At 43.1% G+C, this 16,932-nt stretch overlaps 1 protein-coding gene across 11 annotated transcripts in view; it reads left to right on the top strand.

Moving 5' to 3' along the window:
- Positions 1-16,932, top strand: part of LOC125453844 (aldehyde oxidase 1-like) — a 121,858-nt gene that overhangs the window by 18,465 nt on the left and 86,461 nt on the right. For 9 of the 11 annotated variants that reach the window (XR_009445915.1, XR_009445917.1, XR_009445918.1 and 6 more), the window contains exons 4-9: positions 114-222; positions 4,481-4,600; positions 8,872-8,940; positions 10,263-10,361; positions 11,381-11,467; positions 12,545-12,689. Coding sequence is in view for 7 of the 11 variants with exons in the window: in XM_059647034.1 (XP_059503017.1) it covers positions 114-222; positions 4,481-4,600; positions 8,872-8,940; positions 10,263-10,361; positions 11,381-11,467; positions 12,545-12,689 (629 nt within the window). In the remaining 4 variants the exon portion in view is untranslated. The remainder of the gene's footprint in view (positions 1-113; positions 223-4,480; positions 4,601-8,871; positions 8,941-10,262; positions 10,362-11,380; positions 11,468-12,544; positions 12,690-16,932) is intronic. The other 2 variants (XM_059647032.1, XM_059647033.1) reach the window with 1 other exon arrangement.

Genomic DNA, 16,932 nt, shown 5'->3' on the forward strand with positions numbered 1-16,932 from the left:
AACATTTCAAGAAAGAGTTACACGATTAAAGTTAGTTTCAAAGCAAATCCAGATTTTCTGAGTTTTGATTGAACTGTTGTCACTAGCATTCTTTCCTTTACTGTACCTGAAAGCCATTTCTCTGTTAATGCCTGCCTGACTCCTCTCTGCATGCTTCATGGTGCTGCAGTGACCACTGTGGAGGGGATTGGCAGCACCAGAACCAGCATTCACCCAGTGCAGGTAAGCATGGTCTTGCAGGAGGGTAACTGTGCAGCAGAAGGTCTTGACAAGTTAAACTCTCCAAAACTTTGAACTTCTGAGTCCATTGTTTCTGCTAAATTGACCAGTGATGGGTGAGGCCGGAGGGATTAATTTCGGAATATCTGGTGAAGTTGATGAGACAGCAAGGCTCTTTCAATGAAAAGATTAAGAATGTTTCTGATTAAGGGCACTTTGTTTACGAAATGTCTTGTACACTCAGGCATCTCACACTGCTACTGGTGATAGAGCGAACTCTCAGTAAATTGACATTGCCAATATTTGTTGTCTCTCTCTGGTCACTTTAAGAAAGTGGGGGTATGACAGTTGACTTGCTTCTTGAACTGCTAGCAGATATGTGACACATGTGGATAACTTCATGGGCAGTTACGGGTCAAATTCATTACTGTAAGAAAGGAGTCACGTGAGCATAGTAGGTTTCCTTCCTTGGATGGCATTGCTAAACGAGTTGTATTTTAACAATACAGTTTTAGTCCTTTTTATTGATGTCTCTTAGAACTCAAATTATCAAAATATTACAGTAGGATTTAAATGCACCACCTCCAAATTACTAGAGCAGTAAAATAACTTCACACTATCATGACCACTTCTGCAGGTGGAGAGATTCCAATCTGACCAGATTTGTTGCAGAAATGTTTTAAATTTTCTTAACCCAGTGGTACTGGTGTTCCATCGTATGTTTAATGTCTTCAGATTCCCGAAGTTAGAAATAATCACACTTTAGAATCAAAAAGCACTGGAGACAATGGAATTGTGATAATGAGATAAATAGCAATCCAGAAGCCTGCGGTAATGCTTTGAGGCCCCACTAGAGTAGGCGGGGGAACTTAAGTTCACACATAAAAACTGGAATTGGAAGTTAGCCTCAGTAATGGTAACCATGAAGCATTATCAAATATTGTAAAGCCCCAAGTGGTCCACTGATGTCCCTTTAGGAAAGAAACCTGATGCCCTACCTGCTCTGGTCTACATGAGATTCCAGGCACGCGACAATCTGGTTAACTATTAACTGCTTTCTGAAATGGTTGAACAACCAATCAGTTCAGGAGCAATTAGTGATGGGCAATATATACTGGCCTTGTCAGAGGCATCCAAATCCCATGAAAGAATAAAGAAAAAAAAGTTCTGGACAGTTTTCTGTGGCTAGTAGACCATTACATTGCTACTTAACAACTGGCTGCAGTGTAGCATGGAAATGTGCCATCCTAGTACATACGTATTTACATGATAATTAGATTCTAGCTGTTCATGGGTAACATAGGTAATTACCAATGTGATACTTAGCCATTCAGATCAGGATGATTCCAGATTTGTCACTGTGACCTCGGCCTCTCTGAGCCAGCCAACTATTATGAAGACCTGATATAGTGTCCCAGGTTAAAATAGTATCGGAGATAATGGGAACTGCAGATGCTGGAGAATCCAAGATAGTAAAATGTGAGGCTGGATGAACACAGCAGGCCAAGCAGCATCTCAGGAGCACAAAAGCTGACGTTTCGGGCCTAGACCCTTCATCAGAGGGGTGATGAAGGGTCTAGGCCCGAAACGTCAGCTTTTGTGCTCCTGAGATGCTGCTTGGCCTGCTGTGTTCATCCAGCCTCACATTTTATTATCTATAGTGTCCCAGGTGTTGTGTGTCCAGAGGTGAACAAGTTCAGCTAGGTCCTTGACAGTGGAGTACATCAGAATCCAATAACTAGGGCCCATTGTGCTTGAATTGGGTAGCAGGGTCACTGTACTCATGTCAAGGACTCTCTGCTTGGCTTGGGAGGTGGGGCTGCTGTGCTAAGGTTGGGGACAGGGTCGTTGTGGGATTTGGGTGAGACCACTATCCTGAGGAGACTAGGCTCCTGTGGCCCAGTCAGGGCCAAGATCCTGGGCCTGGACCTTGAGCAGCACTGGTGCCTGTGATTTCTGTCCCATGGCCCTAAACACAGCCCAAAAGCAGTGCTTCAGTATTCTGTGTAGCCTAGCACCCTCTGACAACTGACTTCAGTGCCCTTGGCCTAGGGCAGGGAGAAATATTCAGCCTGAAAGAGGTGCTTCATTCCAGGCTAAGGATATACTAACAAGAATGAAAATTAGAATGAACCAAAGCCTGAGGTAATGAAGGAGGTAGAAATTATGATGAGACAAAAAAAGGTGTATAATGCATGTTGGGTGAATATGTAAAGTGAGAACTAGATCACATGCAAGAAGTTGAAATTTAAAGTGGTGAAAAAATAAAGAATTGCAAAGAGAGAATCGGAATAGAACGGCAACTGAAGTATTTTCTACCAACATGTAAATAATAAGTGAGTATGACAAGGTCATGTGGCTACTTTTAGGGACAAATAAGGTGATTTTATGCATGGAGGCACAGGAGAACACTGTAAACATAATGATTACTTTGTACTGGTGTTTACTAAGAGGATGCTAACAAAATATCAAGAGAAGTGAAGATGGTAAAACTGATGGATTGAGTGAAAATTGATTGGCAGAGTATACTGGAAAATGCATCAAATTTTCTGGTGCGTACAGTTGATATGTTGGTGAGTGTCGATGGCTTGTACTCAGGTTGCTGAAAGAAGTGGGGATGGAGATAGCATAAAGACTTGCTAAAATCTTCTAGTGTTCCCTAAATGTGGGGGAGAGGTGCTACAGGATGGGAGTGTGTGAAATGTGAGAGGATATAAGCACATTCCTGGCATCTACAAGTAAGTTAGTTTAACATCAGCGGTTTCAGAAACCATAACCAGTGGGAAAAATAATCAACAGGCACTGAAAGATTAGAGTTAATGCATATGCCTCCTATACACCACACCTGTACACCGACCTCCTATTACCTCTGTCCCTATACAGAGCATCCCAATAATCCTCCCCTAGACATCTCCCCCCATACACCTACTGTTATACACTAATCATCTAAACACCCACCCCCGATACAGCCTATTCACATTGACTGTTAGGCACCTGTCCCTTGCCCCTTTTTACTGCCCTGTCTCGCAATCTGTCCAATTTACATCTTGCTCTCTTTACTTCTGTACCTTCTGCTCCTTTTATGCCTTCCCTCACTTTGCATTGTTTAATATTCACATTGCTTGCTGCCTCATTTATGCTCAATATCTTTTTCACCTTGTACTCCCGTTACAGCCACATATTTATATCCATCGCTTCTATGCCCCACCTTGATTTTACTTCCCAGTAACTTCAATGGAAAGACTGTAAAACTGATGCCCTGTTGATCCTGTCAGTTTCTTGATCGTTCTTTAATCATGAATGTGATGAAATCTTAATGCCCTCAGGGAAACTTCTAATGGGCAATTAGTACTAGGCATGTCAGCAATATTTGTCCAGAATATCAGTACTTCAGCATTTGGTCTCAGTTGATAAGCCACAGAAATCTTTACTAAGTGGAAAGCAGCAGCATGAGGGAGTGACTGAAGTGTAATTGTATGACAGATGTCACAGAGAGATTGCAGACAAGCTACAATGGATGTGAGCATGGCACAGGACAGATGAAGGTGACACCGTGCAGAATCTCTCCTGGCAAGGATAGCTGCAAGCTGCAGATGCGAGAAAAAATAGTTGATGAGAAGCTATAACCTGAATGATGCGGTGGGGATTACGCTGAACCTCAGAGAGTCTAAAATCAGTTTAGCAAGGTTATGAGAATGACTGGAGATAATGGGAACTGCAGATGCTGGAGAATCCAAGATAACAAAGTGTGAAGCTGGATGAACACAGCAGGCCAAGCAGCATCTCAGGAGCACAAACGCTGACGTTTTGGGCCTAGATTCTTCATCAGAGAGCTCTCTGATGAAGGGTCTAGGCTCGAAACGTCAGCTTTTGTGCTCCTGAGATGCTGCTTGGCCTGCTGTGTTCATGCAGCTTCACGCTTTGTTATCTTATAAGAATGACTGACCTCATTTGCTAAAGTCAGGACCACAACAACCATGCAAAGATTCAAGAGGCTGGTTGCTAGTTTGTTATCAACAAGTTATCACAGATTCGCTTGTGGACTTAAATGGGCATTCAGGCAGGTGAAGTATTACTATCTATTTCATGTGTTGCCCGATTTTTATTTCCTCTGCCACAATTACAGTTGAACGGTGTCAATGCTGGAGCCACCGAAGCTGTAACTATTTCATTGTTGTTAAATGTTGCAAGCAAATACATATCCACATTGTTCTCTATTTTTTTCTTACTCTGTAATTCTCCCTTCCACCTCTTTCTCCAGGAATACATTGCCAAGGCACATGGCTCTCAGTGTGGGTTCTGCACTCCAGGAATGGTCATGTCCATGTACACCTTGCTGAGGAACAATCCAACACCCAGCATGGCACAGTTACAGCAGTGCCTTGCAGGTAAGAATGCATATCACCATATTTAGGTTTTGTGCCTTCTGATTCACATCCTAGCTCAAGAAATAGCATCTGGAACAACTGCATTAACTTGAGATGCTGTTGATAATTTACTTTAATTTTGCAAGTTTCTTCCATCTGACAAAACTGGAATATTGCAGGGGTCCGTTATGCCACAGTTTGTTTCAAACTAGAAGAGATTGGGACATGTTAACAGCAAAGTTTTCACTGATCATGAAGTTAATGGCTTTCACTATCATAGAATCCTTACAGTCCGGATGCAGGCCATTTGGCCCATCAACACCGACCATCCAAAGAACATCCGACCCAGACCCACTCATCCCTGTAACTCTGCATCACCCATGGCTAACCCGCCTCACTTGCTCATCCCCAAACACTATGGGCAGTTTGGCATGGTCACCTTACCTAACCTGCACCTCTTTGGATTGTGGGAAGAAACCAGAGCACCTGAAGGAAATCCATACAGATATGGGGAGATTGTGCAAACTTCACACAGACAGTCACCTGAGGGTGGAATCAAACCCAGGTCCCTAGTGCTATGAGGCAGCAGGGTAAACCACTGAGCCACCATGCTGTCCTGCGGCATTATCCCAAGGCCTAAGACAATAAGGCCATAAGAATGAGGAGCAGATTAGGCCAATTGGCACGTCTGCTCTGCTTGGCCTTTCGATCATGACTGAAATGTTTCTCAACCCCCATTCTCCTGCCCTCGGGTCCTAGTCTCACCTCCCAGTGGTACACATCTTCTCCACATCTGCTCTATCCAGGCCTCTCAGTGTTCTGGAAGTTTCAGTGAGGTCCCCCTCACCTTTCTAAACTCCATCAAGCACAGACCCAGAATCCTCAACCACTCCGCATACGACACTCCCTTCATCCTCAGGATCATTCTGGTAAACCTCCTCTGGACTCCTTCCAAGGCCAGTACATTCTTCTTTAGTTACAGGGCCTAACTTGCTCATAATATTCCAAACGTGGTCTGACCAGCGCCTTATACAGCCTCAGCAATACATCTGTGTTGCAATACATCTAGCTCTCTCAAAATGATTATTTTGAGACAGTTTCATTAATCAAACAAAAATTGACATCACACCACATAACTAAATATTAGGCTAGCCTCTTCTGGAGTACTGTGTGCAGTTCTGGTAGCCCTGTTATAGTAAGGACATTCTTAAATCGGAAATGGTTCAGAAAAAAATTACCAGGATGTTGCTGGGAATTGAAGGTCTGAGATATAAAAATAGACTGGAAAAACTGGGACTTTATTCACTGGGAGGTTGAGGGGTAACCTTTATTGAGGTTTATAACATCGCGAGGGGCGTAGATAATAATGAATAATAATTATAAATGACTTGGATGAGGATGGAAGGGTGGATTAGTAAGTTTGCTGATGACACGAAGGTTGATGGAGTTGTGGACAGCATGGAGGACTGTTATAGGTTGCAACAGGACATTGACAGGATGCAGAGCTGGGCAAAGAAGTGGCAGATGGAATTCAACCCAGAAAGTGTGAAGTGATTCATTTTGGAAGGTTGAATTTGAATGCAGAACACAGGGTGAATGGCAGTTTGGGGGAACAGAGGGATCTTGGAGTCCAAGTCCATAGATTCCTCAAAGTTGCTGCACAAGTTGATAGGGTTGAAAAGAAGGCGTATGATGTGTTGGCTTTCATTGGTAGGGGAATTGAGTTTAAGAGCCGTGAGGTGGCTCTGTAAAAATCTGGTTAGACCACACTTGAAATATTGTGTTCAGTCCTGATCGCCTCATTATAGGAAGGATGTGGAAGCTATCGAGAGGGTTCAGAGGAGATTTACCAGGATGTTGCCTGGACTGGAGGGCAGGTTTTATGAGGAAAGGTTGCGGGAGCTAAGGCTTTTTTCATTGGAGCAAAGAAGGATGAGAGGTGACTTGATACAGATTTACAAGATGATGAGAGGCATAGATAGAATGAATAGTCAGAGACTTATTCCCAGTGTGGAAATGACTATTATGAGGGGGCATAATTTTAAGGTGATTGGAGGAAGGTAGAGGGGAGATGTCAGAGGTAGGTTCTTCACACAAAGAGTGGTGGCCGTGTGGAATGCACTGCCAGCAGTGGTAGTAGAGTCAGATACTTTTGAGACTTTTAAGTGACTCTTGGATAGGCACATGGAGGATAGTAAAATGTAGAGTATGCAGGGTAGGTTGATCTTAGTAGGATAATAGGTCTGCACAATATCGTGCACTGAAAGGCCTGTACTGTGCTGTACTGTTCTATGTTCTATAAGGTGAATGACAAGAGTCTTGGGTTGGGGGAGTTCAGAACTAGCGGACATATTTTTAAGGTGAGAGGAGAAAGATTTAAAAAGTATATGAGGGGCAACCTTTTTACCCAGAGAATGGTTCGTGTGTGGAATGAACTTCCAGAGAAAGTGGCAGATGCAACTATAGTTAGAACATTTCAAAGACATTTGGATAAGTTCAGAATAGAAGAGATTTGGAGAGATATGGAATAAGCGCAGGCAGGTGGGACTAGCTTAGTTTGGCAACGTGGTCGGCAAGGACTAGTTGGATTGAAGTGTCTGTTTCCATGCTATATGACTATATGACCCTACGAAAGTAAAAAAGACCTGCAGTTATATCGCCTTTCCCACCACTGCTGAATATTTGAAAGCTCTGTGCGGTATAGTAATAATTTTGAAAAGTAGTCACTTTTTTAATGTAAGAGAAGCAGCAGCCAATTTTTACACAGCAGGCTCCCACTAGCAGCCAGTTAATAATGCCGAGAGTATCCACCTTCTTGATGTTGATTGTGGGATTGATATCTGCCGTGACACGAGATATTTTCTGGAATTTGGGGCCTACACGTTGTATGCTGAGCTGGCCAGTTCAGCTGCTCTCTCCACTCAGCCTGAACTCACTGATTGTAGATCTAACGTACAAGGGACTGTCCAAAGCCAGCACTTATGCATTGCGCGTGCTTCAGACTCTTTTAGGCACTCTGCCTCTGTGCTGATCCCACCACTGCAAGTGATTGCTGGCAAGATGATAGAGAGCTACTCCACTTGGGAGGGAAGTTCCATCTTGTCCTTAAGCTCCCTGGCCTCCTGGCCTCCAATCTCTTTTCTAACTCTTCCTCCTGCAGCAATCATAGCATGGGCCATCTGCACCAGTGCTAACATCACCGTGCATCAAACTGTTTAATGTCAGTAATAGGTGCACAGATATTTCCCGGGGCCTATCATGTCTGACTGGCATCATGGCCCAGTTCTGCATATGTGGCATTTAATCACTCTATAGTTTAACACGGCACCTGAAAGACAGCACCTCTGACAGAGCAACATTCACCCAGTACTGTATGAAAGTCAGCATAAACTTTTGTCCACCTGTCCCAAGCAAGAAGCTTGGTGTAAGGTATGTTTTAAGAAGTGACTTTAAGGAAGAGTTAGAGGTGGAGAGTGAAGATTATTAGGGAAGGAACTGGAGAACTTAGGCCATGCCAGTGGTGGAATGATTAAAATCAGGAATACTCAAGTGAAAGAAATACTGAGATGTTAGAAGTTTGTAGGCCTAGTGGAAGATTCAGAGATCGGGAAGGACACTGGTAAGGAGAGATTTAATGCAAGGATGGCAATTTTAAAATTGAAGCTTGGGATCAAGCATGGGGATGATGAGTGAACAGGACATAGCGCAGTTTAGTATATGGATGGTGTTCTGATGTCATAGAATCCTCAGGCATCAACTACTAGTGGCTTATGGTCGGGGAAGAGAGCAGCCATCAATCCTCCCTCTTACTGATGATCTAAAGGACTGTAAGTCGGTGGTGGAGGATGAACCACAAACAAGTTTCAGGAGAATTGGCATGCCCTATATAACATGGTGCAGGTTATTACATCTGTAGTAACCACATAATTGATTATGTTAACTCTTAGGCATTATTAATTATTACTAACAAGAGGGAAAGAAGATGTGTGCCTCCAGCCAGAGGCTCTGAGACACCAGTGGATTCTCCACCCAGTGGCTAAGTGACATGTTCAGACCAGGTTGATCTCACTATGGCTCAAACATTAACTCTTTCAGAATCATGTCTTGATACACCAGGCAGCAGCTACCTTTACTCCAATCATCTCTTATTGCTGTCTCTGGACTCACCAATCTGTCCATTTTCTTTCTAGTTTTCTAATTGCCCAGAAATACGGAGAACGTTGGCTTAAATCATGGTTATTTTTATTTCTGTCTCAGTTCTTCAGATCTCTAACCTCGCTTCTACCTTGCAGGAAATTTGTGTCGTTGTACTGGATACAGGCCAATTGTTGATGCTTTCAGAGCTATCTGTACGGTAAGGAGCCTGGTTAAACACCAGCTTTTAAAATGTTTGTGCAACATAGCAGCAGAAGTAGGCACTGCATTCTTTTTGAGTCTGTACCTCTGTACATTAATTCCATTTACTGCCTTGGTTCTGTACCCTTAAATGCTCTTACCCAACAAGATCCTCATAATTTCAGCTTGGAAAAGTTCCATTTGACCCTAGCATCAGAAACGTTTTGGGGGTGACAGGGTTTAAGATTTCCTCTACACTTGTCCGACGAAATGCGTTCTGAAATCAATATCAACTGCTTGAATTAGATTCTGGACTTTCCCATCAGAGGAATTTAAAAGCCCTTGGGGCTACAGAGAAACATTCCCCAACACCATTCGTCATGCTGCACTCTTATTTGGTGTAATGCTGGTGCTGCACACAGGGTGGGTTTTTAATTCGCTAATTCTCCCAGTTCTACTGAACTTATACTGTGTAAGCAGCTGGTTGGTCTATCTTGAAGTCAGCAAGAGCTACTTCAGCACCTGCCATAACCTGTCCATTTTGAAATCTGAAACTATTGAAATACTTGTAGAATCATAGCAACAACCAAATGAAATTAGCCAGCAGTCAACCTGCATGCACTTGACTATCCCTTTAAATAGGACTCCTGTGGTGTCGATTATTTTCTAAACATCCAGTTCAGAGATGTTATTATGCAACTCTAGAACCGGTGGACTTGAACTTGAGCTTTCTGGCTCAGAGGTAGGCACACTACCACTGTGCCACAAGATCCTTATTGGTGTGATTGTCTAGTCATGCTGCTTAACATAACTGAGCTTTGTGAGTTTAAGACTGGCCACAGGCTGGAATATGCAGCTCCAAAGTAGCAGTGTTTACAACAAATCAATGTTGCATGCTGATGGATGTTCAGAGCTATTTCTTTTACCTACCCGGGTGGATATTAAATTTGCTTTTCAGAAAATGCCTCTTGGCACACTCTGCTAGAACTGTGGTGTGTCTTGGGTGTTATTTTGATTCTTGATGGCATTTATATCATCCAAAAAATATGGCTTACCAAGCCCAATTTCTGTTGCCTATAATGACCTTCTTATTCAGTTCTCTTCGAGCCAATGAAGTACAAGTCAGTTTTATGTAATTTGTCCTACCTTTCGACTTGGATCCAGACCCTTCACCTATGTTGGGAAGCCTAACTTAAGGTACCTATTGTAATAATGGCAGTATTAAAGCTTTAGCAATTGTTTCTGCTGCAAAGGTAAAGGCTGCAGACAGACTTTGTAAATGAATCACTCGTATCAATGTTTGTCTTTTCCTCCCTTATTTTCCAAGCTGTTTCCTTCTAGGCATCGAACTGTTGCCAGAGGACAGGTCCGGAGGAGAGTTGTCACCTAGGAAAGGCTGAGCAAGATGGAATCTTGGCAGAATCCAGGGACAGTGATCAGGTTGTTAGAAGCTGTTAAATCCAAACATCTGTTGTTGCTGCGGCAATTGGAGGCAAACCATGCTAAGGGCCCATCTTAGCCCTGTGTATCTCAGTGTTCTGCAAATGACTCATTAGGGCCATGGGCCTCCATTCAAGGCCAGAGTGGATGTAGAATATCGGTTAAGGTCAGTTAACCTGTTAGAATTCAGTTAGAATTATTATAGCTTCTGGCCAATCAGATACGATAATCCCTCCCATTGTCAGAGACAGCTTTTAGCATTATTCTCTGTTACTATCATGTTGTGCATGTCACTAATTACTACTATCTCCTTTACAACAAAGTGTGAAGCTGGATGAACACAGCAGGCCATGCAGCATCTCAGGAGCACAAAAGCCGACATTTCGGGCCTAGACCCTTCATCAGAAAAGGGGATGGGGAGAGGATTCTGAAATAAATAGGGAGGGGGGGGAGGTGGACCAAAGATGGATAGAGGAGAAGATAGGTGGAGAGGAGAGTATGGGTGGGGAGGTAGGGAGGGGATAGGTCAGTCCGGGGAGTACGACAGGTCAAGGGGGCGGGATGATGTTAGTAGGTAGGAAATAGGGTTGCAGCTTGATGCTTGAAAGCCATTATCACTACTATCTCCTTTCCTGTGTTAACACTCTGCAGCAAAACTCGAGTCTCCTCTTCAGGCATAAGCCTGGGCAAAATCTTTGGATACCCTAAGCTGCCCAACTGTCTTAACCTGAGTGCCTCACGACCTCCTCAGTTAAATCCGAAAAATATAAAGCACTAAGTTTGGTACTGAGATAACAAGGTGCAGAGCTGGATGAACACAGCAGGCCAAGCAGCATCAGAGGAGCAGGATAGCTGACATTTCGGGCTTTGTTGGGGCACGATGTTTCTTCATTCTCTCCACATAGTTTAACGCCCATCCCAATTACTATTCTCACAAGGTATCATGAGTGAATGAAGAGATGGGCAGGGAAGAAAACTAAATCAAAGTGATGTTCTGTTCTGATCTCTCTTTTTGCCAGCTTCAGGTGTGTAGCCAGCTGTTCAAGACGGATGATCTACTTCCACTGGACGAGACACAGGAGTTGATATTTCCACCAGAGTTAATGGTAAAATTGAATATTGTACATGGGCTTCCTGGTAATTTGGATATCAAACTGATACTGTTAAAAGGCACTGACACACATTACTGGGTTATTATAGAGAGTGCTTTACTTTGCGTCTAACCCCGTGCTCTGTCTGCCCTAAAAATGTTTGATGCGACTGAGTAGAAGCAGTTTGTATCTTGCTTTAAATAATTCATTCACATTATGAGGGTGTCACTGGCTAGGCCAGCATTTATTGCCCATTCCTAATTGTCCAGAGGGCAGTTAAGAGTCAGCCACATTGCAGGTGAGTCTGGGGTCACATGTATCACACGTAGGCCAGACCAGGTAAACATGGCAGTTTTCATCCTTGGAAGTTACTAGTGAACTAGATGAGTTCTTCCTGACAATGGATTCTCGATCATCATTAGACTCTTAATTCTAGTTTCTTTTTGTTTATTGAATTGAAATTCCACCATCTGCCATGATGGGATTTGAGCCCTTGTTTCCAGAACATTGCCAGGGTTTCTGGATTAACAGTCCAGTGATAATACCACCAGGCCAATGTCTTCACAGAATACTCCTCCAAAATTATGATCAATGGCCCCAAAGTGCATCTCCCACTGATGCCTCAGTCATTTGCCCTGCGTTATTTTCCAAGAGAAGGCCAAGTTTTGCTCCTTCTCCGGTAGGTACATTCACATAATGAATAAGAAAAATTTCTTGCACACACATAACAAATTCTTCTCCACCCAAGCCCTTAACACTATGGAATGTTTGGAAAGTTAAAATCCCCTACCATTACAACCCTATCATTCTTACAGATATCTGAGATTTCCTTATAAATTTCCTTAGAATGTTTGAAGAAGGCAGTGTAGAGGAGATCTGTTCTGTATCTAACCTGTACTACACTTGGCCTAATAATGTTTGATGGGACAATGAAGAGTGGCTTTACTCTATTGCTAATTTGTGCTTGATTTGCACTTGGAGTGTTGGATGACTTTCATTGGCAAGTATTATATCTCTGTATTCAACACTAAATTTCTTGTTCCTCAAGCTCTCTGTTGATTGTGATGAGTAATATATCTGACCTTGATACAGCTAATGGAGGAGAGGCGGGAGAAGAGAACCTTTGTGTTCCGTGGAGAGAGAATGATGTGGATTGTTCCAGCAAATCTAGAAGAACTTCTTCAATTGAAAAGTCAATATCCCAAAGCTCCCCTGGTAGTGGGAAACACCAACATTGGTGAGAGTAAATTCTATGGATCTTCTGTCTGAGCCAGCACATGTTCCTAATCAAACCAAAAGTTTTAAAGTGATCCATTTTTGATGTTGGTTAGTGACATTTGGAAAGTATCTGTAGTTTACAGCAATATAGAGGATATAGGGTGACCATTCTGCCCAGTATGTCTGTGCCCTCTTTGCAAAGGATCTCACTCATTAGTTCCACATTCCCATCCTTTATCCATAACTGTCAAATATTTCTCTGCAAATATTTTTCATGTATTGTTCTGGAATTCTTAATGGAGTTTGTTTGCTCAGCCTTTCAGATTGTTAAAATATATGTAAAACATTTTTTTCCTTTTACTTCTTTGGTCGTTTATCTTAAAAACTGTGCTGTACGGTTACTGATCTTCTTTCCAGTAGAAATGCTCTCTCTAGCTATTCTGACATAAGTCATCATGAGTACTGAACAATGTTAATAAATCTTCCCTAAATCTCCTGTACTCCAAAGAGAACAACTTCAGTTTCTGCAGTCACTGTATGTCACTGATGTTTTTAATTCTAGGTGGCATTCTCGTACATCTCAAATGCAAGACATCTTTGACACCTTTACACCCATTCTTTTCCTGTTCTGAAAATGACAGCTGGAGTATCAGGCTGAGAGCAAATCCCTGACTAGAATCCCATCTGAACCCCAGGAATGAATTAGATAATATTCTATAGGTGAGGCTTGTATAGAGGATTGACTGAATTAAGCGAAGATTAGTTGACTTGGCTTGTGCTGCAAGAATCCCCACTAACTCAGCAACTCTTCATGTAGCAAATTAGTGAGTGTTGGTGGCCCATGACAGCACCTGCGACTTGGTGTTTTGAACTTCACCAAACATTATAGTAATGAAAACATGAAGTAATGAAGGGCAGAAACTAGGGGTTAAGATTTTTGCCACAACAGAACTGCCTGAAAATCATGAACCTTGCCCCCAGTTTATCACATTTGTGGGAATGGGATGCATTTTGTGCCTGCAAGTTTTATGCAGGTAGCTGCCCATTTCAGTCATTAGTTTTGTTTCCACTGCCATATGGGAGTTTTATAGCCTTTCTGTGTAAAACCTAAGGTTTTCAGATTTAACTTAACAATATGTCTGACCGATTTGATATCCCTCAGGTTCCCATGCCCTTGATAACCTACTTTAAACCCAACCCAACAGCACTAGCAAGCCTCCTTGCTAGGATATCAGTTCCAGTTCCACTAAGGTGAAACCTGTCCAACTTGTACAGGCCCTACTTACCCCAGAACTGATCCCAATGTCTCAAAAACTGATACCCTCCCTCCTACTCCATTGTCCAGTGACATATTCAAATGGTCAGTCCTTCTGTGCTTACTGTCATCTGGGTGCCATGGGACTGTTGAGGTTTTGCTTTTCAATTATCTTCCTAACTCCCTGACATCCACTTTCAGAACCTGATCCTTCTTCCTACCTATGTTGTTGGTACCAACGTGCGCCATGACTTTGGCTGGTTCCACTGCCGTGAGGATGCCTTGCAGCTTCTCTATGACACCCTTGACCCTGGCACCAGTGATGCAGTGCTCCATCTTGGAGTCATATTTACTGCAATGGAAATGCCTGCCTGAGCCCCAAACTATGGGATTCCCTATAATGTGTGTACTACACAACTGCCAGGTAATGACCATCTCTAAAAAGAGACAACCTAACCACTGTCCCTTGGCATTCAATGGTGTTACTGTCATTGAATCCCCCACTATCCACATCATAGAGGGGGTTACCATTGACCAGATACTCAACTGGATTTGCCACATAAACGCAGTGGCTACAATGGTAGGTCAGAGACTAGGAATGCTGCGGTGAGTAACTCACCTTCTGACTCCCCAAAGCCTGTCAATCACCTAGAGGGCAAAAGTCAGGAGTGTGATGGAATAGCTCCGCCTTGCCTGAATGAGTGCTCTTCCAACAACTGGGGTCAGAGTTAGAGTCAATACGGTGTGGAGCTGGAGGAGCACACCAGTTCAGGCAAAGTGTAAACAGGAAAAGCAGCCCACTTGATTGGCACTACATCCATAAACAACAATGATCTCCACCACCAATCCTCAGTTACAGCAGTGTGTACTTATCTATAAGATGCACTGCACAAATTCACCAGAGATCCTATGACAGAGCCTTCCAAACCCACGACCACTATCATCCAGAGTTACAAGGGCTGCAGATATACGGGAACGCCATCATCTTCAAGTTCCCCTCCAAGCCACCCACCATTTGATTTGGAAATATATCATCATTCGTTCACTGTTGCTGAGACAAAATCCTGGAATTCTCTTCTTTAATGGCATTGTGGGTCACCCACAGCAGGTGGACTGCAGCAGTTCAAGAAGTCAGCTCATCACCACCTTCTAAAGGGAACTAGGGAAGGGTGATAAATATTTGACAGCCAGTGATGTCCATATCCCAAAAATAAATTTCGCAAAACTAAATACCTGAAATTCCCTGCTAAAATTAAGAGTCGATTTCTTTAGCAGAAAGTTGAGCAAAACAACTCTTGAGTTTTCAATATAAGAAGAACTTATTCAAAGCACACCAAGAAGAGGGGGTGCCCTTTCCAGAGTGAAACTGAGGCAAAATAAGGAACTGGAAATTTGAGTCAAAGTGGGAAAGAGGTAAGAGGTATTTTAATTAAGTTTTACAGCAAGAACTAAAGTCTTCAGAGTGAGAGTTGAGAGAGAGGTGATATAATGCCCAGATCAAGAGGTCAACCAGCAACAGAGACCAATTGCAGTGTGATGTCAGGAGGGCAGGCAAGTAAGCTGTTTGGTGGTCAGTATTTCCAACCCTTGAAGGAAAGTTGGGAATTTAGTTGTTGTTTACGTCTCCAGACTTCTTTTAATTCCTCGCTTTTTCTGAGAAAAAGCTTATTAAGTTTTCACAGTAAATTCATATTTCTAGTAAGGGTAACAAATATTTTTCAGAATTACGGGATGGCAGGTCAGAAGGGCCAAGCAGAGTGTACATCCTGTGTTATGTGTGAAATCATTGACATAGTCTGTATCCCACATAAACATATCTGCATAAAGGGTCTAGGCCCGAAACGTCAGCTTTTGTGCTCCTGAGATGCTGCTTGGCCTGCTGTGTTCATCCAGCCTCACATTTTATTATCTTGGAATCTCCAGCATCTGCAGTTCCCATTATCTCTGCATAAAGTGTCACTGGCTGCAAATGCTTGAGCTCTAGGTTTTCGCACTTGAGTAACTACTGGAATCACTATTGTACATCCATGAGGCAGAGGATCACATGGACAACACATAGATGGGGGTAGTCACACTGTAGATTAGAAGAATATAGGCAAAGAGAGCATTGATGACCACCAAGCAGTCTAAGGAAGCTAATCAGGTAGTGCAGCAGTCCTGTGACTCTATTGTGCTTGCTAATTAGTATCCCACTTTTGAAACTGGTGAGGGGCAATGGTTTCTCAGTAAGGTGAAATCACAGCCAAGTTCTTGGCATCATGGATAACTCAGCCATACAGGGAAGGAGGAAAGAGAATAGAAGAACAATAGTTTTTTAATTTGCGCATGAATCTTGGGTGCTGCCAACTAGCCAGTATTTATTGTCCATCCCCAGTTGCCCTTCAGAAGGTGGTAGTGAGCCACCTTCTTGAACTGCTGCAATCCACATGCTATAGGTTGACCTACAATGCCCTTAAAGAGGGAACTTTAGGATTTTGACCCAGAGTAGTGAAGAAATGATGATATATTTTCAAGTTAGAGTGGTGAGTGCCTTGGAGAGGAACTTGGAGGTGATGGCGTTCCCATGTACCTGCTGCCCTTGTCCTAGATAGAAGTAGCTGTGGGTTTGGAAGGTGCTGTCTAAGGATATTCAGTGAATTTCTGCAGGTCATCTCGTTGATAGTGCATACTGCTACTACTAAGTGCTGGCGCTTGTGGATGGAATACCAATCGAGCGGGCTGCTTTTTCTGAATGGTGTCAAGCTACTTGAGTGTTGTTGGAGCGGGACTCATCCAGGCAAGTGGGGAGTATTCTATCTCACTCCTGACTTATGCCTTGTAGATGGTGGACAGGCTTTGGGGAGTTGGGGCATGAGTTAATTCACAACAGCATTCCTAGCCCCTGTTTGCATGGCCAGTCCAGTTGAGTTTGTGGTCAATGGTAACCCCCATTGATAGGGGGGAATTCTGTGATGGCAGCACCATTGAATATCAAGGGGCGGTGATAAGATAAAATATTACTTGCCAC

Source organism: Stegostoma tigrinum, chromosome 7, assembly GCF_030684315.1.
Source record: "Stegostoma tigrinum isolate sSteTig4 chromosome 7, sSteTig4.hap1, whole genome shotgun sequence".
Taxonomy (NCBI): Eukaryota; Metazoa; Chordata; class Chondrichthyes; order Orectolobiformes; family Stegostomatidae; genus Stegostoma; species Stegostoma tigrinum.